The following is a 25,605-nucleotide window of genomic DNA, read 5'->3' on the forward strand; positions in this document are numbered from 1 at the left end:
CAGGGAGTGATGGTCTCAGCTTATCCCCCCAAAAATGACTAAGTAGAGGGCTTTGGATGGATCCTGGAAACCTCCAGCTCAGCTGCGACCTGCTGATGGTGGTTTTAAAAGGCCACGTTACCAGAGGCATGGCTTTCTTGGACAACCCTTCCCCACACAGCATTCCTGAAATATGGAAGACTGTTCAGAGTCTCAGGTAGCTATAAACCAGACTACCTCCCCTGCACTTGCTCCAATAAATGTATTCTTTCCTGGGGCGGGGGGGAGCCAAGATTAGCAACATTACCTTCACAGAGGTGAACGCTAGTTGGCAAACTAAGTGAAAAACGTCCTGCTGGGGGCAGGCATTTGGCCCAGTGGTTACGACACTGGTTAGGATGCTCATGTACCACACTGGAAGCTGAGATGGGATTCCCAGCTCTAGTCCTGACTCCCGTTTCCTGGTTAACCTCTAGCCCTCTAGAGGGAGCGGGTGACTGCTCAAATAATTGGGTTCTTGGATTGCCAAGGTCCAGCTCCCTGCAAGCGTTCTGAAAGTCAAACAGCTTGAGAGCTTGCTCTCACCATGCCCCAAAATATTTTGGTGAGGCCAGGCCAAAGCCAGGAGCCAGGAGCTTCTTGCAGGTCTCCACGTAAATGCAGGGACCCAAAGACTTGGGCCATCTTCTGCTGCTTTCCTGGGTACATTAGCAGGAAGTGGAGCTGCCAGAATTCAAACTGGTGCCCATAAGGGATTCTAGTATTGTAGACAAAGGCTTAACCCATTATGCTATAACGTTGCTTCACCATACTCCCCTCCCCCACAAAATTTTAAAAATGACTTTCTGTGGAGAAAGCTCAGGTGCCCATATAACCATAAAATAGATAAATAGTGTATCTGTGGGAATAAATTGCTTGAGAAAGAACTGAAGAGGAGACAGCAAAGACAGCATGGAGAGAGGCTAGGGGGATGTGAACAGGGATGGGATAGAGGGAAGGAGAGAGAGAGAGAAGATAAAGGGAAAGCAGGCTTGACCCACAGTATGTGAGTATACTGAACAGTATGTGAGTATGCTGTAGGACACGAGTTACTCCAAAGGTAAAGTTCAAATAAAGTCAACAGCAAGCCAAGAGGACTGAGATGCTCTGTGACAGGTGATCTGCCAAGGGCTATTGTCAGTGTTGTCACCCAGCTGTGCTCCGTGCACTGGCTGTGCTGGTACCACCTGGACCACTGCTTCTCAGACTAAGCTCAGACTAAGGGACCGAGACCAGTGCTAACACAGACTGCGCCTTCTCATCCAGTGGTCTGAAGCCACACTCAGGGATTTGCATTTCTCCAAACCCCAGATGATGCCAGGGGAGAATGATGCTGTCTGCTCCAGGGACCACGCTCAGGCAATTTCTGTTCTACATCAGAGCACACGGCCCCTGGTCCTCGGCAGATACAAGCTGCCACTGTTTTTGCACATCACTTAGCTGGATCTTGGCTGTCTTCATTCATGTAGTAGCCTACTGACTAGGGTCCTTGCCCTGCATGCATGTGAGATGCCATATGGACACTGGTTCCTGTCCTGGAGGCCCCCCTTCCCATCCAGCTCCCTGCTTGTGCCCTGAGAAAGCAGATAAGGACGGCCTTGGGACCCTGTACCAGTGTGGGAGATTGGAGGAAGCTACTGGCTTCGGATCAGCACAACTCTGGTCACTGAGGCTGCTTGGGGAGTGAATCATTGGATGGAAGATCTTCCTCTCCATCTCTCCTCCTCTCTGTGTATGACATTGCAATAAAAATAAAATACATCTTAAAAAAAAAAAAAGAAAAACAAGAGTGAGGGACTTGTGATTATTGTTGAGGAACTAAACCATTGTAACAATACAGGGCAAAACAGTGGAGGAAGGTGAAAGGGGAAATTCCTGAGCCCAAGGAACGGTATCATAAAAAATAAGCAACTAAAAAAAAAAATAGAGTTGGAATATCAAAAAAAGTTCATTACATATTAGAGACTTGAAATACAGTCAAACGAGAAACTTATTTTGAGGTGTCTATTCAAGAAGCAACCTACCTCCACGATCATCCAGCCCTTCACTGGTCTGCACTGCGGAGGAAGCTGCAAGATCTCCAAGTTGTACACGCCGCCCAGGGTTGTGAACTGCAGCAGGTCCACCTCCTTGTCTTCGAAGAGCTCAGGCTTGTCCGGCGCATTCTTGATCAGCATCAACTGCACTAAAGTTAATGACAGGAAGACAGTTTCCAAATGGGTCACTGTGCTTTCTTGGGCGAGAAATGAAAACAAATCCTCAAACTGGTTCTTGCTCAGCTAGCCACTAAAACTTGTCACCAAGCTAAGCTTAGAGGTGGGAATAGCCACATTGAATGGGAGGTAGGCTGTAGGGGACGACTTCATTTTATTCCATAGTAACATTTTAGAAATTTGCAAAAAAAAAAATTGTTTAAACATGCTTAGTTGCCAAATTAAAGTTAAACTTTATAGAACTACAAATGCAACTGAAGTATGACAAGGAAAACACAGATATTGAAAATGTAAGCGGATTCCACCTGCCAGACAAAACTAGGCCCTTGCTCACAGAAAGACAAAGACGGAGGCTTCAAAGTGTAGATACTGGATCGGATCATGTGGGGTGCACAGGATTCTAGGAGGGTGTCTATGATGTCATGGTTCTCAGACACAGTACAAATGAAGTGCTGAAATGGCAGTTCACAGGGCCACCCAACCTTCAGGGAAAGTTACATGAGCTCAGAAGGTATGAGTCAAGAAAGGAAACTCAGACCAGTCTTTCTCGTGCGTGTATGTGTGTGTGTGTGTGTGTGTGTGTGTGTGTGTGTGTAAGTAAGAGGCAGAATATGCTAATTATCATCTCAGTCCTCAGTCTCATCCACAAAATGAGACCGACGGTGTCCTACAGATATCACAGAAGTGAGTTATGTCAGGAGCTCAGAGCTGGGCCGAAGTCGGTGAAAGCTTGGGAAAGTTACTGCTGTAACTTTTTTCACCCCGCCAAGCCGCCCTGGGATAGAGAAGTAACTCCAGGAGATCAGGTGCTCAAAGGGATGGATGGAGCCAAGGAAAATGAAAGGCAGTAACATCCTTTACTCCTTGTGCATAGTCCAGAAATTGCAGTCTGTTTTTTAAAAAGTATTTAATTCATAAATCATTTACCTGAAAACAAAGTAGGGAGAAAAAAAGCTGTGTGAAACTTTAAATAATTATTTTTGGGAAGTTCCCATGTAGAAAAACTTGGCATCATCCAGAGAGTTTCCTTATCTGACTTCAGTGTCATGTTTTTAGCAGAAAATTGACCTGGTAAGGACTACTGTTTTATTATTAAGATTTAATCTCCTGGGTGACTGCTAAAACAATGAAAAAGTAGCAGACAGAAGGCTCTTACTAAACATGCCACGAAGTACGCGGATAGATCCCTTGGAAGTTACAAGGAAACAACAATCCTGACTAGGTTAATGGGCAACAGGTATCGAAATCTCCAACTGGAAGAGTGATAAAGGAGGCGGCGTTCACCCTGACATGTCCACATTTTATCCAAGACTTTCCCAGGACAAGATGAAATGCAAAAATTTGGGATTACTCGAAGTGCTGAGAAAGTCTTAACAGTGCAAGCATGCCCATGAAAACTTACTAAAATATTGTAATAAGACACTGAAAGAAATCATATCGTCCTTCCTTTGGGATGTAAATAACATTCCATTATTGGATAGAATTAAAAAAAAAAACAAATGCAGTTACCAATGTGGTGTTAGTTCAATGATGAATATTATTCATTTATGTAGAATATGTAGTGTTTGGTGTTTTGCTGTAGTAACTAGGAAGAAAAATTACCTTTCCATAAAATATTTATGGAACATGATACATAGATCCATAGATCCATAGATCTATTAAAAATCCAGACAGTGAGAATGACAGAGAGCGATAGGTTAAGCTTGGTTATTCCGACGCAGGACAATGAGGACTTCTCTGAGTTGTTCTTGACAAACCTGTCTACTTTCACAAAAACAGGACAATCACGTGAAGTGTCAAATAGGCACTTCAGAATACCTGCTGAAATCTTCCTACTTAGTAGCTCTATCTTCGGTTCCCGTTTTGGAGCCTCAGGTTCCTCCTTGACGGAAACCTACAAGCAAACACACGGACAGGCAGGTGTGACAGCTTTCGGGGGGGGGGGCAGCACGCAACCCCTCCCTTCCCGCTCCAGCGCATCTGGTGCCCGCTGCCCTCCACGCTGGGACCCCACAGCACCATTTTCTCTGGCACAAAGGCAGCGATTTGAAAAGCAATTCAAGAGCGAGCACATTTCCACAGGACATAGATCCTCTGCTGAAAATCCTCAAGTGCAAAATGCAGAAGTAGGAAGCAATGCAAGTGGTAATATCATGTGTATTTCCATTTTAGCCAATGAGCAAATCTGTTTAAATGTGATAAGAAGCTCTCTGGTTATTCTAAAGTCATTCTCTTCTGGGTAAAGATGCTGTGCTCTAAATAATACACAAGACATAATAGAAGGTACCATCTCATTCTACTCTATCACAGTCAAAATAACACCACATTGAGAACAGGGGTTAAAAATGTCTCAACTCACTCACCACCATGCTGCCCTGTCTACCTTTTAACAACATCAACTTCTCCTCCAACCCTTTCCATCATGGACTGAAAGCTCTCACGTATTCATTGAAATAATACGCTTACAAATCCCAAGTTGTACTGGCATTGCCAGAACTAGGAATTAAAAAAAAAAAAAAAGAATGAAAAACATAAGGTTCTTAAGGAAATCTCAAGCCTGTTAAGAAGGCAAACAAGAGGATGCCAAGCACACAAAATGGTCAGCTGTGTTTAGGCAAGGCATGCTGGGAGGAGACACAGGCACTGCGCATGTCACTCTGAACCTTTCCTGGGGTAAAGGATGCCCATAAAAGGCCGTTAATAGGAAACTATCATGAGGAAATTTGCATAGTCTAGAACTGTGGTGGCCAGAGGTGAATGGATTGCTGGAAGCCCAGGGCAGACAGGATCGGGGCCCAACACAAAACAGTAGCAACTGGGGCCACTGCATGACACACACACACACAACTGACTGTAACAAGAAAACTAACCCAACTCTGCTGGTGACTGGATGCAGAGCATGGCAGCGGATGGCCAAAAGCTGATTTTTCAGGAATCTGACTTAAATGAGAAGTAAGTGATAATTAGGAAAAGGAGCAGAAAGCAGAGGTATTGGAAGGGGAAATGGAAGTAATTTGCTTGCATGCATGTTGAATTGGCCATGAACAACCAGGCAGCTGCTGTGCTATTATTTATAAGTCATACTTCTTTGTTTGTAGGATGGATTAGTATCATTAAAAATACCACAGGAATCAGATCAATACAGAAATCAGGCTGAGCCCAACAAGATTGCCTAGTGGCTAAATGCTCGCCTTGAACGCACCAGGATCCCATTTGAGCATCCCTTTATGTCCTGGCTGCTCCACTTCCCATCCAGCTCCCTGCTTGTGCCTGGGGGGTGGGGTGGGGGTAGTCGAGGACAGTCCAAAGCCTTGGGACCCTGCGCCTGCATGGGAGAACGGAAAAGCCTCCTGGCTGCGGGCTTCACATTGGCTCAGCTCTGACCTTTGCGGCCACAGAAAATCTGTCTCTCTCTCTGTAAATCTGCCTTTCCAATAAAAGTAAATAAATCTCAAAAATAAATAAATAAAAAAGAAATCGGGTTAAGTGCGATCTTCAAGAAGTGAGAGCTCATGTAGGAATTTTGACCAAACGGATCCGGTAGGTATCTGATCCAGCAGGAGTGTCACGAGCGCAGACTGTCTCAAAACTCTCCTGACCACTACAGTCCTTCAGCATCCCAACTCGGGAGTTGCTCAGTATCAATAACAAAGCGAGCAACCTCATACCTAAATCACTGCCTTTACATTGCTAAAAAATATATTTTATGTCGTCTTTTATCTGAATTGGTTCATTCTAGAAGTTAAACTACCTGATGAGGGTAGGAGTGGACTGGTTTGCATTCTGGTGCAAGCTCCCTAACCTTGACAATGCCTTCCTGGGGTGGCTGTTTGGGGCTGCGGCAGTCACGGCATGTACTTTGCCACAAAGGAGACCCAAAAGCCTAAGCAGCCACCTCCCCGACTCAGGCCCTCTGGCCTCTCCTCCCTGTGACCACAGAGTGTTCTCTCAAGTTCTGTTTCCTACCTACACACTAGCAAGCCAGCCACCACATCTGGAGCCCTGGGGGCTTTTTCTGGGGCCATTCACCTCCCTGAACACATGAGCCCCCTCCTCTACATTGCCACATCTGTTACTCTTCTCTCTCTCCTGCCAAGAGGACGTTTAAGCTTCTACCACTTAGCCTTTTTTTTTTTCTGGTTTTGTGTGGCTCTGGTAACACACACACACACACACACAATTGCCTGTCTTTCTCCTATTAATAGTATCTGGCTGGTTTACTTTAGCACACTCGAGTATTAAGTTTTCAGGGAAAAAGTTTGAATTCTCTCATAGCAGCTGTGCCATCACGAACACACTTTTGTTCACAACAGTCTCGTTTGTTGACACAATCCTCCACAGTTCTTTACATCATAAAGCTGCTTTCATTTGCAGGCAACAAAGCTAAACACCTGTTCCTTTATTCCCGTTTTCATCATGTTTATATTTGATAAAGTCCTCTTATAATTTTCATCTAAAATTGGCTGGTTCCATCCACTTTTTTCTTTTACATATGCTTCAAGAGTGTTTAAGCTTCAAAAACGGCAAAACTGCTATTTCTATTACACTAAATTCACAAATTCATAATAACAAGCACTTTCTCAAGCAGGTTTTCTTGGAAATATTAACAAGGATGTGAAACTGACAAAGTAGAGGAAGTAAAAGTTTTCAATAATGTTTTGACTCAATCTCAGATCGGCTTATCATGTGGAACAACTTCATGGGACACGAGCAAAGCATTTGAAAGATGCTCAGTTATTATAACATGGGCATGCTTTTAAAACGCATGCAACCTGCATTTGACATAAAGACATCACCTTGCCTATGAGTAGGTAGGTCGGTGAAAAGAGATACAGGTTCCAAAAACAGATGTAGGAGTCACTTGAGAATTCAGCAAACAGCATTTCAGATGAATGCAAACAGCCCAGGTTCACATGCTAAGTATTTTAAGACAGCGGGCTACAATCTGCAATCGAATAAATTTATATTCATTCTCCCCCACTTTCTACTAAAATAAATTCCAGATGGATAAAACATTTTACTGCAAAAATATTACAAAATCAATAAAAAGCCATAAAAAATCATAAAATTGTTTGAATATAGGAGCTTGAGGACAATGATTCATGAAGCAGGTGATCTTGACTCGGCCATATGCAAAATGTCAGCATGAACGTGTTTCGAATTTGATTCGATGTGAATTTTATCAGTTATCTAAAAAGGGGCCACACAAAAGAAGTTCAGAGATGAATTCCATTTTCATCATCAAAACATAATTTACAGCATTCTCGAAGATGTAATACTTGCTGCATTTGGGACCAACACTGAATAGCTATCCTGACAGGACGGCTGGGCGTTTGGCGCAGTGCTCAAGGCTCTGCTTGGGGCGCCCACATCAGGGTGCAGCGCCTGGGCTCCAGTTCCCGCTCTGCCCTCAGCTCGTGTTTTCTGCTAACCTGAGCCATGGCGGGCAGCAGGTCATGGCTCAAGTAGTTGGGTCGCTGCCGCTCGGGTGGGGGACCCAACTCCTAGCTCTGACTTAGCCTGCCTCTAGCTGCTGCAGCCATTTAAGGCAGGAAAGCAGGTTCCTCTCATCTCTGTTTCTTAAATAATAAAAAATGATTAGCTTTGAGTCTGTTGACATCTTGTTATTTCCAGTGGCTTTAAATGCCATCTCCCGGGCAATGATTCCCACATAAACACCAGCGAGATGCTCCGGGCCCACACAGGGCAGCCCCCACCTGCCCATGCACATGGCAGGTGCACTGGGGGTTCCTCTCTATTCCAGACTCACATCTGTCTAGCTCAGATTTCCATCTGTGTGTTCCAAACGTGCATGATATTCCTGTTCACCTCCAAGTCACAACTGGTTCACTTTGTGTCTATCACAGATATAACATCATCTTCCCAGCTTCTCAAAAGAAAATTCAGCAAGATTTGTTTGTTTTGCCTCCAAACATATCTTTCCTCAGCTTTTTTTTTTTAAGATTTTTTTTTTAATTGGAAAGGCAGATAAGACAGAGAGGAAGACAAGACAGAAAGGAAGAACTACCATCCAATGATTCACCCCCTAAGTTGCCACAACGGCCAGAGCTGAGCCAATCTGAAGCCAAGAGCCCAGAGCCTCTTCCGGGTCTCCCATGAGGGGGCAGGGTCCCAAGACTTTGGGCTGTGCTTGACTGCTTTCCCAGGCCACAAGCAGGGAGCTGGATGAGAAGTGGGGCAGCCAGGATTAGAACCAGCACCCATATGGGATCCTGGTGTGTGCAAGGTGAGGACTTTAGCCACTGGACTACTGTGCTGGACCCTCTTCTGCTCTTAAAAAAAAAACATATTTTGCCTTTATTTGGAAGGCAGGCATGTGTGCGCGCGCGCGCACACACACACACACACACACACACACACACACACACACACAATTTTCCATCTGCCGGTTTATTCTTTCCCCAGGTAGCCAGTACTGAGTCAGCCCAAAGCCAGGAAGCAAGAATTCAGACGAGCTGGGTTTCCCAAGTGGGCAGCAGGGTCCCAGCTGGCTGAGCCATCATTGCTGCCACCCACAGAGCACATGAGCAGGAAGCTAGAATGTAAAGCGAAGCCATGACTCAGCCTTAGGCACCCTAATGGGGGATGAAGGGGTCCCCAGCCACAATGTAACTGCTGGGCCAACCTAACCCCTCCCCCCACGGGGCCAACATAGTGGAAGAGCAGGTACTTCATTTCCAAATTAGCTCCCTGCTAAGTATCTGGGCAAAGCAGCGGAAGATGGTCCACATACCTGGAGCCCTGTTACCCATACGGGAGAGCTAGGACTGCTGGCTCCTGGCTACAGACTGGCCCTGCCCAAGTCATTAGGGCCCCCTGGGGAGTCTGACCCAGCACAGGAGATCTCTGCAAACAAACAAAACATCGCCTCCTGAGAGTTAGGTAAGTAGATACTGCGCCTTCAACTGCGATGCCTCGCCACCTGTCCTCTCCCAGGAGCCAGCATCACACCATGCCACTCTCCGCTGCCACCTGTACTTCCCTTAGCAGCCAAAGCTCTCGCCTGGCCCTGACAAGCCCTGGCTTCTGCCATCTCCCACTCCATCAGACCGCTCTCCTCTCCGGTAAACCTCAGTCCCCTGGCTTTCTGCCTGACATCATTTCTGTCTCACCACCGTCGCTGTCAGCATTCCTAAAGACTGTTTTTTACCTTAATCATTATACACCTGATTCCTTCTTGTCATCTGGGTCCAAGCTTAAATAATATCTCGTCAGGCAAGCTCAACCTGACTGCTTAATCAAAAGTTATCAGCAGATGCTATCTTTATGGCACAGCCAGCTAAGCCTCTGCCTGTGGTGCCAGCATCACATATGGACACCAGTTTGGCTGCTCTGCTTCCCATCCAGCTCCCTGCTTATGACCTGGGAAAGCAGTGGAGGATGGCTCAAGTCCTTGAGACCCTGTACCTGACCTGTATGGGAGACCTGGAAGAAGCTCCTGGCTGCAGACTGGCTCAAGTTCCAGCCATGGTGGCCAACTGGGGAGTGACCCAGCACACAAAAGATCTTTTTTCTCCTGTCTCTCTGTAACTCCTTTCTAATAGTAATAAATCTTTAAAAAAAAAAAAAAAGCTATCAGTTTAATTGTTTAACTCTATGCATGGCATTTATTTTAAGTGGCTTCTGTTTTTGCTTTTTTTTTTTTTTTTTTTTTTGGTTTACTGATGTTTCTCCTGACTTGTATTCAAAACAGGACAACAAGAACCTTACTCGTCCCTGCACCCCTACACCCCTACAGCCTGAGGACCGGCACGGCCCTATCACACAGCGACAGCATCTGTACATATCTGCCGAGGAAGGAAATAAGAGCGCGCGGAGGCTGGGTAAGGCCGGTGCATTGGAAGGAGCTGCGCTGTTGGGAGGTCTTGCACGACCGCATAGCTCCAGTTTTCAAGTGGCCAGAGCGACACCAGCAAGCACCCACATCCCAGCGCTCTCTCCTGTGACCATGCCTCCCCCTCTTCACCAGAGGAAATTGTTTTTTCCTTCTTAAGTGCCTCTATGTCAAAGATAGCTCAAATTTTACTGCACAAGTAGCATGTCAAGATGTTCACCTTGGTTTGTGTTTTATGTTTTGGATTTCATCAGTCCCCGAACATCATCTGTCATTGCGTGGATCCAAACGTGTGCCTGGGTTTTGCTCTCCGCTGCTCCATGCAGCTCCTGCTAATGCAGTGCCTCAAGTGCAGCAGGCTAAGGCTCCCGCAGCTGGGTTCGTGGGGGCCGTGTGGGAAATCCCTTCCCAGTTCCCTGCTCCCAGCTGTGGGCTCCTGACTGTCCCAAGTATTCAGGGAGCAAACCAATGCTTGAACTATAGAGGACCCATTTCTCTCTCTCTTGGCCAAACTATTTCTTTTCAATTGAAAGACCCATGTCCCCTTAAAACATGAGCATATTTCTGAAAGTCATTTCAGAAACACATATTATAGAAGATTTTTACTCTTATGAAAAACGATTTTTCAAAAGTGCACTCGACTTAAAACTAGCTTTCCCAAAACGTTTTGCATGATATAGTCATTGGGAAGACATTCAATCTATATTATTAATGATACAGGCTTAAATGAACTAATATGTGGTATTAAAGAGCCCTCTACTGGCCATGGTCTTAATAGACTTGTGTGAAAAAGAACTGTATCAATGTCTAATGCAAGATATTTAATTTTTAAATACTTGTTATTGTGATTGTCTCACATATTAAGTTAGGCAATTTCCACGCAAAATCATTATTATTATTATTATTATTATTATTATTATTATTAAAAGTCGAGAAAATACAGTAGTATTAATAAACATGCCAATCTGAAGGGAAGGTGCTTGTGGATGGGTCCCGCCAGCCCAGTGAGCGACACGGACTGCCATCCTGGCACCAGGCCACAGTCTAGCCGGGTCCCAGCTGTGGCAGCACCAGTGTACATGTGCCAATGGGTGCCAATACCAGCCCCTCTCCAGCTACCTGCTTCTCCAATGAATACACAAAGCTCTCTAAGATCCTAATTTAGTGAAGTGCCAAAGTTCAACTACAGCAGACTGGGAATATTGACAGAACAAACCCCCGGACAGCAGTGGCATACACACTGTGAGCATCCAACAGCAAACACTGCCCAGGCAGGTGGCGTACCAAGCCAGAGAACAAGCCCCCACAGAGCCTGAAATTGAAAAGCATGTCTCATTTCTGGCTAGAAGTCACCAACAAAGGAACTAAAAATTATATAAATCCGCGGTGACTAAACCTGACTCTGAATGAATCCTGGGGCATTTGAAGAAATCAAAAGGGAAACTTAAAAAAATGTTTGGGACTAGTAACAAACACGTAAAATCTCAGGGGCTACAGCAAAAGCAGTGCTGAGAAGGAAGTTTATACCAATGACTGCCTGCACAGAAGTATCCAGTGAGCAAACCTAGTGACGGTCTCAAAGAAGAAAAAAAAAAGAAAAACAACAAATCAAGCCCAAAGTTAGTAAAGAAATAAAAACCAGAACAGAAGTACACTACAAAAACAACAACAACAAAAAAACCCAAGTGAGTATTTGGTCTTTTTCAAAGATAATTTAACCTTCCACTACACTGAGAAAATAAGATTCAAATTCAGAGATCAAAAAAAAAAATAGATTACAACTAACATTGCAGAAATATAAAGAATCATTAGGAACAACTATTTGCCAACCCATTGAGAACCTGCCAAAAATAAAATTTCCGATGAGGAAATGACCAGAGCCAGACAGCCTTGCTGCTGAATCCGAAGAGGCTTTTATGGAAGAACTAACACTCAAGTATTCCACAAAAATCAAAAAGAAGACTTCCACACCTGTCCTACCCAACTAGAGTGATCCCATACCAAAACCAGACAGGGTTCCAACAAGGAGAAAAAGACGGACCACTACTCCTGGTACTTAGCCCCACGTGCCATCAGGACTACACAGTGTGTTACTGCAAGGATATTCAAAACGGAAATCTTTGGTCATGTATGTTCTTAGAATTGGTATTTAATAATTACTGTTTTAACCTCAAATTTGTACTTTTAATTCTTAGTCCTTTGCTGTGTCTGAACACACTGAATTTCACGTGTTAGACAATTCTGAGGAAACCTTAAATGTCTGGTCCCTCCTAAAAGTTTGCAGCTGAACAAATAAGCTACTGAATTCTGAGAAAGCATTAAATCCTCAAGGGGATATTTCTAACATACTAATTACCTTGAAAATTATGGCAATGGATAAAGAATAAACCAATTAAACGTGTGAGATTATTTAATTGCTCAAACGCGTTCTATCAAACGATGTCAAGTTTTCAGAAAGGAGTGCAATATTTTAAGAAAATTTAAAATTCTTTCTTCAGAACCGACACTTGGATGTAAGTTGGACCTTCGGTCTGAGACAGACAAATCTACTGTCAGTTTCCACATAGTTGCCTTGAGTGGGCAATACACAAAAATCAAATGGCTTCCGAGATTTTTCAGCAAAAGCACCTAATATAAAGTGATTGTTATCTGTCACGGGTTTTGGGATGCCAGAACAATTGGCTCAGCCATAAAAAGTGACATTCACTGAGCATTCAGACGAGGTGGGCGTTCGGCCCAGGGGTTGGGATCCTGCCCTGGGTGCCTGCATCCTGCACCAGAACACCTGGGTTCGAGTCCCAGCTCTCTCCAGTTTCAGCTTCCTCATAACATACCCTGGGGTGGACACAGCGTGCACCAAAGGATGGCTCCATCCCTAACAACCCTGCTGCCTGCCTGGGGGACCTGGACCAAGTTCCCAGCTTGTGGCTTCAGCCTCGTACAGTCCTAGCTCTCGGGGGCATTTGGGAAGCTCTTTGTCTCCCTCTTTCTGCCTTTAAGGAAAAGAATATATACATAACATACAATATTATATACATTCTATATATTATAATACATAATATAATATATATATCAGGCACTAGCAAGAAAGTGGCTTTCAGGTGACTTTTAGTAATTCAGGAATACTGAGCCTGCATCAAGCAAATCTTACAATACTGTGACATAAATATACATTTAAATGCATCCTACCACGTGCACTTCAGGAACGGGTTCTCCTTGTTCCTCAACTCTTATTTCTTCTTCGTTAACTAAATTACTTTCACTTTCCGGCTCTTTAGCCTCTTGTTGGTCCTCTTGGCTGCTGCTTTCTTCCACATTCTTCAGTTCCTCTCTGACAGGCTCAGCCGCAGGCGCGGCGTTGGGTTCTTGGTCACCGTCTCCGGCTGCAGGTGGCGTGGGCAGCGGACGCAGTGGAGTCACGTGATCATAGTGCGTGTGGAGGAGGCGCAGAGCAATGCCACTTGCTGCCAATATCCTTGGAATTTCAAAACCAACCTTGGTTTCAGAGAATCTGACAGTTCTGTACCTGTTGGGTGAGTAATAATTTTAACGCAAGGGATGAGACCCTGGGAACCTCTGGATCTAAGTTCTCCCTAGAGCGGGATTTGTCCCACCTGGATTCTGCTCCAGTTTTGCACCCTGTCCGTCCTGAGTTCTCTTGCCCTTGAGATGGATAACTCTGCTCTCTCTTCCGTTTCCAGCAGTTCCTCTGTGGGGTCTCTTCCTCCCCATCCCGTAAACACCGCTTTTACTCAGCACCCTGCCCCAAGGTCCTCTTCTCTCCTCCCTCTGCACACGCCCTCAGCAGCCTTCTCCAACCCCTGAGCTTTAATTCCCTCCAAGAGGAATCCCGGGTGAGGTCCAGACATGCCTCCCCCTTCCAGCTGTGTGATCAGATGCAACTGGCTGATGCTCAAAAGCCTTTCTACCTCCTTAAAACCTAGAAGCCACTGACTGATATGCTGTCGGCTCCCAAGAACTCTCCACCCCAGATCAGCCTCAAGGCCTCAGGCAGTGAACACTCCCACCCCAAGTTCTACAATCTCTACCAAGTCAAGCTCTCCAAGTCATCATCCTTAAAACTTGCACCACCACCACCACCTGACCACCACCACCACCACCAACTGACCACCACCTGACCCCCACCACCACTACCAGCACCACCACCTGACCCCCACCACCACCACCACTACCACCACCACCACCTGACCCCCACCACCACCATGGCCAGAATGCAACCGACCCTGCCCTGCCTCCACAGTTGCTTAACAGGTATGCAGCACCACCCAGGCCTCTTCTTGTACTGGGGTATAAGTACAAACTTCACTTGTCTTACCTTAAAACTACACAAATTCATTGCCCTTTCTGTACATATTACAGCACAGCAGGTTCACCTGTTGTCTAAAGTTAGGTGTAACCCAGAATATTATTTTGGTAGACAGAAAATGGGAAAAGAATGTGTTCCTTTTTTTTTCTAAATAGACAATAGAGTCCAAATATTTTTCAACATCATTTAACTAGTCTTTTCAGAGATAGGATCACAATCTAAAGTTCTTTTTATTTCCCCAAACTCACTGACACTCTGGCTCAGCTCCTTTGAGTTGTCTAAGGTCAAACAGCAATTGAAAGACTATGATTTTATCATTTGTCACTATCATTCCTTCCAGAAATATTTTCTTGAAAATGATTGGGAGATGGTCACTTAAACATCTCAAATATAACGAATATGAAAAACCAGTTACTTTTAGTGTATTGTAAAGTCTGCATACATATATATGTATCTATACCCACCCATATATGTATTTTATATATACATATATTAGATGTTGTTCCAGATTGCAGTGTGGAAAGCACCTACCATTTCTCCTCTCACTGTGACAGGAATAGGGGTTAAATTAAGACACTGGGGAGACTCTGTATTAAGCCTTATCTTTGTACTAGCCACCACACCAGGACTTTCGCATGTATTAATGTTCAATCCTCGATCACACTGCATTAAGTAACATTGTCGTCATTCTTGTAATGATATACTGAAGCTTGTGAAGGCTGAGTGACCCTGGCCTGATGCAATGGCTAAATCTTCGTCTTCGCCACGGTTCAGGTTCCAGGTGCTCCACTTCCCTTCCAGCTCCCTGCCTGTGGTCTGAAAAAGTGTAGTAGCCAATGGCCCAAAGCCTTGGGAGCCTGCACCCACATGGGAGACCCGGAAGCAGCTCCTGGCTCCTAGCTTCGGATTAGCTCAGCCCCAGCCATTGTGGCCATTTGGGGCGTGAACCAGCGAATGGAAGATCTTTCTTTCTCTCCTCTAATAAATCTGATTTGTCTTTCCAATCAACATAAATGACTCTAAAAAAATTTTTTTTAAGAACCCACTACGTGACCGACCTGAAGTCAGTCAATGATAAGCCATTCGAGCCCTGACCAGCTGACTCCCTAACCTGGGTTTCCCAAGAACACCACGCTGCCAAGCAACAGGCACCTGCCTGGAAACGCGTGATGCGAACGTCTGTCTACAGGAAACCGTCCCCAGGTGGTACCTTGGGTTCTTCTTGAGGTTTGCCCATATGTACAGCGTGATGTTTTCACCGCGGATGATCCTCTCCATGTTTCCACTGTCCAGATCTGCTAAAGTGCTAGCATTCTGTTAGAAAAAATAAGAGGGAGAGAACAGTTGGAAGGCCAGGAGCTTGATACATTATACACTTGAGAGAAGTTACTGAATTACAAGTTGTATTCCTTCCAAGGATCACCTTAAAGGAAAACTTGGGTTTAAGAGGGTCAACCATAATAGCCAAGAATTTAGCTCTCCAAAGCATAGAGATTTGTACCGTTTCATCTTTTTCTTTTTAAGACTTATTCTTTTAATTGGAATGTGAGATACACAGAGAGAAGAAGAGAGAGAGAGAGAAAGATCTTCCATCCAATGATTCACTCCCCAATTGGCCACAATGGCAAAAGCTAAGACAATCTGAAGCCAGGAGCCAGAAGCCTCCTCTGGGTTTCCCATTTCTGTGCAGGGTCCCAAAGCTTTGGACTATACTTGACTGCTTTCCCAGGCCACAGGCAGGGAGCTGGGTAAGAAGTGGGGCCGCCAGCATTAGAACCAGTACCCTTAATGGGATCCCTGCGTGAGCAAAACAAGGACTTTAGCTGCTAGGCTACCGCACTGGGCCCTGGACTATTTCCTCTAAAAATGTCTAAGGATTAAAGCTGTTCCTACCTTCCTTTATATTATTATTACATCTTCTTTAATCTTCACATCAGAATCATGACTTTTCATGTCTCTCCACTGCATCTTATTAAAATAAAATGTGTCCATACTGTAAAACTTAGCCTATCTCTGAATACAACAAGTTCAGGAAGCAAAACAGGCAGTCCACAGGATTCAGCCAAGTTATGTGGTTGATTTACTGTTTCAACACGTGAACATGAACATAGAACCTATTTGGTTTTTTTTAATATTTTTTATTTTTATTGGAAAGGCGGACATACAGAGAGGAGAGACAGAGAGGAAGATCTTCCGTCCGATGATTCACTCCCCAAGTGAGCGCAACGGTCGATGCTATGCCGATCCGAAGCCAGGAGCCTCTTCCGGGTCTCCCATGAGGGGGCAGGGTCCCAAAACCTTGGGCCGTCCTTGACTGCTTTCCCAGGCCACAGGCAGGGAGCTGGATGGGAAGCGGGGCTGCTGGGATTAGAACCGGCGCCCATATGGGATCCCGGGGCGTGCAAGGCGAGGACTTTAACCACTGCGCCACTGCACTGGGCCCAGAACCTATTTGTTTTTATTGGAAAGTCAGATTTACAGAGAGACAGATTTCCCATCTGCTGGTCCACTCCCCAAGTGGCTGCAATGGCCGGGGCTGAGCCGATCTGAAGCCAAGAGCCTCCTGCGGGTCTCCCACACGAGTGAAGGGTCCCAAGGTTTGGGCCATCCTTTACTGCTTTCCCACGCCAGAAGCTAGATGGGAAGTGGAGCACCTAGGACACAACCGGCGCCCACATGGGACCCTGGTGATTGCTATTAACTCTGAGGTGTCCAGGAGAGTCATGGATGCAGTTGTTTCTTCCTGGTTTTGTTTCAGCTGCTCCTCTAGATTCTTCACTTTTCCTTCTGGGAAGATCCACGAGCTTACTCAGATTCGTACCGGCCCCTTTCAAGTAGGAAGGCAGCACAGACTGGGTTTCATCCGTCATCAGGGCGCTCGTGTCACCTCACTGTCATCACCTGGTGAAGGTGTCTGACCACTATATGATCTCACTGCCAAGTACCTTTTCCCCAAGCAATTAGTAATCTGAGGATGAACACTCTGACACCGTATTGATGATGTGCTCCTCAACTTCCCACCTTGTCATTTAGGTAATCACTAAGCCTTCTGATGTGAAGCAATGATTGCAATACAGAGTGAAAAAAAAATGGTAATCTTGGGGCTGGCATGGTGGTATTGTGAGCTAATCCTCCAACTGCTGGTGCCAGCCTTGCGCATGGGTGTCAGTTCATGACCCATCTGCTCCACTTCTGATCCAGTTCTCTGCTTATGGCCTGGAAAGGCAGCAGAGAATGGCCCAAGGTCTTGGGTCCTTGTGCCCACAAGGGAAATCAGCACGCAGCCGCTGGCTCTCAGCTTCAGCTCAGCTCAGCTCTAGTGACCGCAGTCATTTGGGGAGTGACCCAGCACATGGAAGACCTAGCTGTCTTTCTCTGTAAAACCTGTACTCCATGTAAAAATAAATCAATCTCCTGATAGTTTATTAGCTGACATTCCTCTGCAGATTGGTGTCCCTGCAATCCACCTTTTCCCTTCCTTTGTGATAGATGAGAACTCCCTATTCACTGCGTTAGGACTGAGAGTCACTGTTCTTTAATGTACTCAAATTAATCCAGATTTGCTAGTGTGACCTCATAAAGCTAGTGTCCATCCCTCTGACGTGACCCTATTAGTCTCTGTGCAATCCCTTCATTTCCAGCCCAGACCATGATCCGGCCTCAGCTCTCACTTTTCTGGCCTCTGATCTGGAATTGGCCATTTACTCCCATTAGTCCTTGTTCCTCTTTATGGAATAAACAGAAATCCGATTCCTACGGATCTTTGCATTTCAAATTTAACATCGCAGTATTTTTAAAGACTTTTATAGTTTTGTCTCTTAAAATTAAAATCTTAATAAGGCTCCTTGTTTTGTTCGTCCTACAACGTATACTAAGTAACTACAAAGCTTTCATACACTAATAACGTGGGTGAAGCCTACTTTGCAGTACTTTTATAACTAGAACATCTCTCTTGTTTAAAGATTTTTATCTATCTCTTTGAAAAGTTGAGTTAGAGAAGTAGACAGAGAGAGATCCTCTATCCACTGGCGTGCTTCCCAAATGGCCTCAAAGGCTGGACCAGGCCACGCCAGGAGTGGACTTTCACTCAGGACTTGCCCACGGGCAGCAAGGACCCAGGGGTTTGAACTTTGTCCCACTGCTTTCTCGGGTGCGTTAGCAGGTAGTGGGTTAAGAAAGGGAACAGTCAGGGCTGAAACTGGCACCATTCTGTAGCCAGTGTCACGGACCGTGCCACAATGCCAGCCCCATTTAGAACATATTCCAAGGCTACACAATACAGCGTGCTCTGGGCCACGAGAAACATCCAAAAACATCCAAAAGCCATCTATGAATGCAGATCAGTTTCAAAATAAGATCAACTTAAATATATCTGAACTATTAAAGATATTCACAGGAAGTTAGGAAAAAATGTGAGTGCAGGCTAGATATTAGAAGAAACTATAGAACTAGTTATTATATATAATTTTGATTTTATACTTCTTGGTATCTGAACATTACAACTGAGGTATTTCAGATGGATCACTTTCAATGATACAAGGAAAAAAACGTAGATAAAACAATGAACTGATTTTTGTAGATCAGCTCTATTGCCTCAAAGCTAAGGACTGTAAAATCTAGATTGAATTATTATGAGTATTCTCAGTAGTAATCTTTTAACCTCACATCTCAATACAGTTTTTCAAAACAGAACGTTGGAGGGAAAAGCTAGTAATTTCAATCTTGTGACACTGGATTTGTCCAGAGTGATTATATAGACTTTATAACTTTGTTTCAAAAATGACCTTGGCATGTATTAGTACATAATGTTTTATATTGGGGGAAAAAAAAAAAACACAAAGTTGTTAGCTCTGGATAAATATATACATACATTCCTTAAATTCTAGCTTTTCCAATATTATTATTACTGGATTATTACATGGATAAAGTCAATCTTAACAGTTAATAACACGGGCAAAGCCTCACTCACGCGGAGCAGTATTTCCGTGGCCACGTTGAACTTGAGCTGCAGGAGTTCCTGCAGCTGCAGAATGGACCCCTGGTACTGCTTCACACTTTTCTCCTCCAACTCGTACAGGGGAGTCTCCGATAAAATCAACTTCAACTTCTCAATTAACTGTAAAAGAAAAGAATGCTGACCTTAAAGTCAACCAAAACCAGAAAAAGTAAAAAGAGGACCTAGTCTATCATTTCTGAATTAACATTTTATATTTAAGAAAACAACCTTGTCCTGCATTGATTTTGTATCTTAAGAGCACAGAAAAAAAAAAATTCCTCCAAAACCCCCCACATAAATATTCCTAACTATGTACAATACAGCGTTTGTTAGCAAGTTGGTGTCTGTGTCACAACTCATTACCTGATACGATCTTGTCTATTACATAAATAAGGAATGTGAGGCATCACATCCTTAGGGAACAGAGAGCAAGTGCAGGAATTTAATTGTGAGCACTCAAATTCTAGATAACACACAGGAAACTGTCCACTAAGAGAGGCAATAGAGCAGCAGATGTCACATGAACTAACACGAGAACACTACTCTTAAACCCTACCTGTCTCTCACCGATCATGTGAGCGTGGCAAAGTTAACCAATATCCCTGGGCCACAGCTTCCTCACTTATAAGCCGACATTAACAGTGTCAACTTAGAGTTGCTATGAGAACTCGGCAAGATTAACGGCTACTTTGTTAAATGAAACGGAAAGGTTTGAAATTAGGATTCGGTATGGGATCATATCTTTCTGCTTTGGTTTCTTATGGCTCTGATGACTTTCTTGGGGGTTTTACTGTTTCTTTTGCTATTTTTCCCTACTGTGTAGTATTCCATATTTCACTTTTTTTTTTTTTAACAAAAGTCTGTCCCATCAGTGGTGTCAGTTGCCAGAATCAAAACAAAGTCACTCCTGGCAACCGTAGAAAAACGTAAAACTGAGTTTTTAGGCATGACTACCTGCTATTCTCTAGTGATAAAAATCCAATATACCCAAATATTCTGAGTATTGTTTGCATATTCAGAGAAATTCAGGCATGAGGAAGTTTTTACAGACAAAATTGAGACATTGCACAAGATACTTTTAAGGGCCAATGTGATGGCTCAATTGGTTAATCCTCTCCAGGAGCCAGGATCCCACATGGGCACCGGTTTGTGTCCCAGTGGCTCCACTTCCCATCCAGCTCCCCACTTGTGCCCTGGGAAAGCAGTGACGGAAGAAGCAATCGAGCAGGGCCCAAAGCCTGGGGACCCTGTATGCAAGTGGGAAACCTGGAAGAAGCTCCTGGCTCCTGGTTTTGGATCAGCTCAGCTCCAGCCATTGTGGTCACTCGGGGAATGAAACAGCCAGTAAATGGAAGATTTTTCTTTCTGGTTTTCCTTCTCTCTGTAAATATGCCTTTCCAATAAAAAATAAATACATTTTTGAAAAAATACTTTTATACCATTTCTTTTATTCACAATGTTCAGTAGCAGGTGGGGAGATCAATCTGGGATTGAAAGAGTTGCTGGCCAATGCTCACACAGAGGTACTTTTTGTCTGAGCAGCATATCAGAAGTGACACCTGACCCAAAGATTCCTCCTCATCTTATACAAGTACTTCCATAAGGGCACCTGCCAGCAAGCTGCCTTTTAACCTGAGACGGAGCTCTCCCTTGCTAGTACTCACTGTGGGCCAGTAAAAAAATGTTTGGGAAAGTCAGCTGAAGAGAGGAGAGAAGAAGAGATCTTCAATGCAATGATTCACTCCCCAAGTGGTTGCAATGGCCAGAGCTGAACTAATCCGAAGCCAGGAGTCTCTTCCAGGTCTCCCACATGGGTGCAGGGTCCCAAGGTTTTGGGCCATGCTCTGTTGCTCTCCCAGGCCACAAGCAGGGAGCTGGATGGGAAGCTGGGCTGATTAGAACTGCTGCCCATATGGGATCCTGGCGTGTGCAAGGTGAGGACTTTAGCCACTAAGCTACTGCGCTGGGCCTTCAATTTCATTTTAAAAACTTTCTCACACCTGAATTTCTCTGAATTTATCCATTAATTGCTATTGAGTTCATATTCCTCATTGTAGTGTCTTTGTGTATCTCCCGTTGAACACTATGTCAACTTCAGCACTACTTCCCCCTGCTGAGCAGCAGGTTCCTGAACTGGGATGGCCAGCAGGCAGAACACTGCCTTGGGCAGCTCAATGGCTCCAGCTGTGAGAGGTTCTTGGCAATGCTGGGGTGCAGGAAAATATGCCCCAAACAATGGCTTTTTGGTTTGTTTCATTGGTTGGTCATTTTACTTTGGTTTTGATTTGTGGCTGGGGAAGACCCCTTCTGCACAAGTGAATTTTTCCCTGTTATAGGGAGATAGGACAGATAATCTTTGAGTGTCACAGCCATACTGGTTCAGCTTACCACCTCATGGTCCTTTGTGTAGTGTTAGCATTTTGTTTTGTTAAGATCTATTTGAAAAGCAGGGTTTGACAAGGGGGTGTTTCATCCTCTAGTTCACATTCAAAATGACCACAGCAGCGGGGGCTGGGCCAGGCCAGTGCCAGGAGCCAGGAGCTTCTTTCAGGTCTCCCACATGGGTAGCGTCGACCTAAGCGCGTCGGCCATCTTCTGCTGCCACTAGCAGGCAGCGGGATCTGGAGTTGCCAGGACACAAACTGGCACCGTTATGGGATGCTAGCCTTGCAGGTGGTGGCTTCACTTGCTATGCCACCATGTTGACCTCTGCTGTGTTCCTTTAAACGAATGAGGACATGGCCAGTGTTGTGGCAAGTGCGGTAATCCACTGCCTGCAACACTGGCTTCCCACTTGGGTATTGATTTGAGTCTCAGTTGTTCCACTTCTAGTCTAGCTCCAGGCTAATGTGCTTAGATGACCCAAGCGCTTGGATCCTTGCACACATGTGAGAGACCTGACTTTGCCTTGATCCAGTCCCAGCTTTTGCAGCCAGTATGAGCCAGCAGATGGAAGATTTTTCTGTCCTTATGCTCTAACTCTTGGAAATTAAAAAATATATATACATATTTTTAAAAATGCTAAAACATTAGGGTTAGCTGAATCTTTGTGAAGCCAATAGCTTTTTGACTTTCTCAGTTCGTAGACTATTTTATAGTCCTAGGATTTTATCTTACCTTTTTGTGAACTGGGCAATAGATTTGAAAATCATTAAAAATTATGCTCTTTAAAAAAAAAAGGTTGCTTATTTTTAAAAATGGAGAGAGAATACACACACTGCCCTATGGTTCACTCCCCAGTGCCACCACACCATACTTGAGGCTGGGCCAGGCTACACTCCAAGTCTGCCAGGTGTGTGCAGGGAGCTGCTACCTGCTGCCTCCAGGCTGAGCAGCAGCAGGGAGCTCGAATGGGAGCAGAGCCAGGAGAGAGCTGGACATTCCAGAGTCACACGTGAGCATCCCAGCTGCCGCCTTCACCACTGCCCAGGATTGCACTGAAAAACGCAAGCTGACGAGGTTAGCTCATCCAACTTGGGACTTCTTTACCTTGGCACCCCCCACAGCCTAACAGATCAGCTACTTAGCACCTTGTAGACATTACACATCATGGGTACTGAATTACTGAGTAGTGGATAATTCCAGTTGAGGGGAAAAATAATCCATTCCTCCCACCACTAACTCATTTAAATTCACAAAGCAGATGCAGTTCACCTGAATTAGACACTGGATGTGCTGACAGTACCTAAGGGATTTTCAAAAAGTTATATAAAAGTACTTCTGAAGCTAAACAAATAGATTAATATTACCAATGACCTCCATAGCCATGGATCCAAAGCAGTGAGGCTATTAACTGACAGCTAACATATGTACACTCTTTCATTTTACAGTCAATACCAGGCGCGTCGCAGCATTTACACACAGGTCACGCCTGAGTACTTACACTCAGTACTAGTTTGCTCTTCTCGATCACTTGCTCGAAGTTCTCGTTGGTCTCCTCTTTCCACAAGCTGATGAAGGTGTTGAGTTCCTGGGATACTGAAGGGTCAGGACTGCCATCGCACTGAATGTAGTGCTTCCACTAGGGGAGGACAACGGGCGAATCTTCAGTGCAAAGCTCAAAGGCTCACATTCCAGTTCTCGGATGGAGAAATTCCCACCATGGTATGCCTGGTTTAGACAAAAGCTCTCGATGACTTTTTAAAGAGTCACTTGATATAAGCCGAACGCAGCTCGGTCAACAGATTCTTAACCAACCAACTAGTTTCCAACCTTAACCATTCAGAGAAATGGAAAGTTGGCCTTAATGTTTCATTTAAGATCTAGGCTGGTCTTGTTTTTGCAAAAGAGCTTATCTTCAAAAAGCTGATGGACATGTAATTGAACATAGATTCCGATGTTTATAAAAGATTTGTTTTATTTGAAGTGTAGAGTCATGGAGAGAATTGGAGAGATACAAAGACAGAAGGAGAGAGAGAGAGGGGGAGGGAGGGAGAGAGAGAGAGAAACAGAGAGAGAGAGACAGAGAGAGCGAGCTTTTCCAGCCACCTGTCCATTACCCAAGTAACCTCAGTGGCATTAGTTGGGCCAGGCCAAAGCCAAGAGCCTAAAACTATCCATAACTCCTACAAGGATGCAGGAGCCCAAGTGGCTCGCTCATCTCCTGTTGCTTTTCCCAGGCATTTAACATTCCCATTTATATGGGAAGTGGAGTAGGGAAGGCTTAAACCAACATCCATTTGGAATATCAGCACAGCAGAGAGCATCTTAACACACTATGCCACTATGCCAAACCCCTCAGAACTCTCAAAACTGTTCAGTAAGCTTTTTTTTTTTTTCTTGCACTTTATGGTACAATTCCACAGGGTCTGGGATTTCCCTACCCCATGTTAATTCCCATCCCCCCACTGATTTTCCCCATATTATTACAATAGTATATCCTTCATAAGCAGTCATAAGTCCATCAGTCTGTCAAAACCTTTTTATGGCAAATATTAAAAGGATAGGGACTAGCACAGTGGCACAGCACACTAATTTTCTGTCTGCAATTTCAGCATCCCATAAGGGTGTTAGTTCATGTCCTGGCTATTCCACTTCTGATTTAGCCCCTTGCTTATAACCTGGCAAAGCAGCAGAGGATTGCCCAGGGCCTTGGGCCATTGAAGCCATGAGAAGCTGGGAGGAAGCCTTTGGGTTTGGATCGGATCAGCTCTGGCCATTGCAGCTATTTGGGGAGCAAACCAACAGATGGAAGGCATTTCTGTCTCTCTTTTCTGCAAAAATCCAGCCTTTCAGGGCCCAGCACAGCTGCCTAGCAGCTAAAGTCCTCGCCTTGAACATTGTGGGATCCCATATGGGCACCAGTTCTAATCCCGGCAGTCCTACTTCCCATCCAGCTCCCTGCCTGTGGCCTGGGAAAGCAGTCAAGAATAGCCCAAAGCCTTGGAACCCTACACCCATGTGGGAGACTCATAAGAAGCTCCTGGCTCCAGATTGGCTCAGCTCCAACTGCTGCAGCCACTTGGGGAGTGAATCAGTGGACAGATCTTCCTCTCTGTCTCTCCTCCTCTCTGTATATCTAATAAAGATAAATCTTAAAAAAAAAAAAAAATGAAGTCATCCTCTGAACACCTGGAACAAGTCTGGATTCATCACAAATATCTTTTTAAAAATTGGCCTTTCAAATTAAAAAAAAATTTAAAGACAAAGGATAAATATCTTTTCAAAAATGTATTTATCTTTCTATAGACACACACTCGTGCACATGCACACACAGCTCCCTAGATGGGATTAGGCTGAAGCTGTGCGTGGGAGTACTACCCAGGGAACACATGCGAAAGGGACTTTAGGAGATTATGCAACATCTGAAGCTGAAACATACTCCATGCAAAGCTAAATCTGGGCCCCCGAGCAGTAGCCATGCATGGGTGCTGATTCATATCCTGGCTGCTCCACTTCCATTCCAGCTCCCTGCTTCTGGCCTGGGAAAGCAGTAGAGGACAACCTCAAGTCGTGGGACCCTGCACCTGCGTGGGAAACCCGTAAGAAGTTCCAGGTTCCTGGCTTCAGACCAGCTCAGCTCAGCTCAACTCCAGTCATTGCGGCTACTTGGGGAGTGAACCAGCAGACGAAAGACCTTTTTTTTCTGCTTTCCTCCTCTCTATACATCTGACTTTGCAGTTAAAATCTTTAAAAAAAAAAAAAAAAAAAGCTAACACCACATTAGAACAGACCAACAGCAGAAGTGAGGCAACGG

The 25,605-nt window shown here is 44.7% G+C and overlaps 1 protein-coding gene across 4 annotated transcripts in view; it reads right to left on the reverse strand.

Annotated features, from left to right (window-relative positions):
- Nucleotides 1-25,605, reverse strand: part of DNAI7 (dynein axonemal intermediate chain 7) — a 62,512-nt gene that overhangs the window by 14,447 nt on the left and 22,460 nt on the right. For 3 of the 4 annotated variants that reach the window (XM_040987424.1, XM_040987422.1, XM_040987423.1), the window contains exons 6-11: nucleotides 23,293-23,430; nucleotides 19,383-19,529; nucleotides 15,624-15,727; nucleotides 13,276-13,612; nucleotides 4,050-4,125; nucleotides 2,043-2,203 (exon numbers count right to left, since the gene is read on the reverse strand). In XM_040987424.1, coding sequence (XP_040843358.1) covers nucleotides 2,043-2,203; nucleotides 4,050-4,125; nucleotides 13,276-13,612; nucleotides 15,624-15,727; nucleotides 19,383-19,529; nucleotides 23,293-23,430 — 963 coding nt within the window. Of the gene's footprint in view, nucleotides 1-2,042; nucleotides 2,204-4,049; nucleotides 4,126-13,275; nucleotides 13,613-15,569; nucleotides 15,728-19,382; nucleotides 19,530-23,292; nucleotides 23,431-25,605 lie in introns of all 4 variants that reach the window. The other variant, XM_040987420.1, reaches the window with a different exon arrangement.

This window comes from Ochotona curzoniae, unplaced genomic scaffold (genome assembly GCF_017591425.1).
Source record: "Ochotona curzoniae isolate NIBS_2020 unplaced genomic scaffold, NIBS_Ocur_1.0 contig_4645, whole genome shotgun sequence".
Lineage (NCBI taxonomy): Eukaryota > Metazoa > Chordata > Mammalia > Lagomorpha > Ochotonidae > Ochotona > Ochotona curzoniae.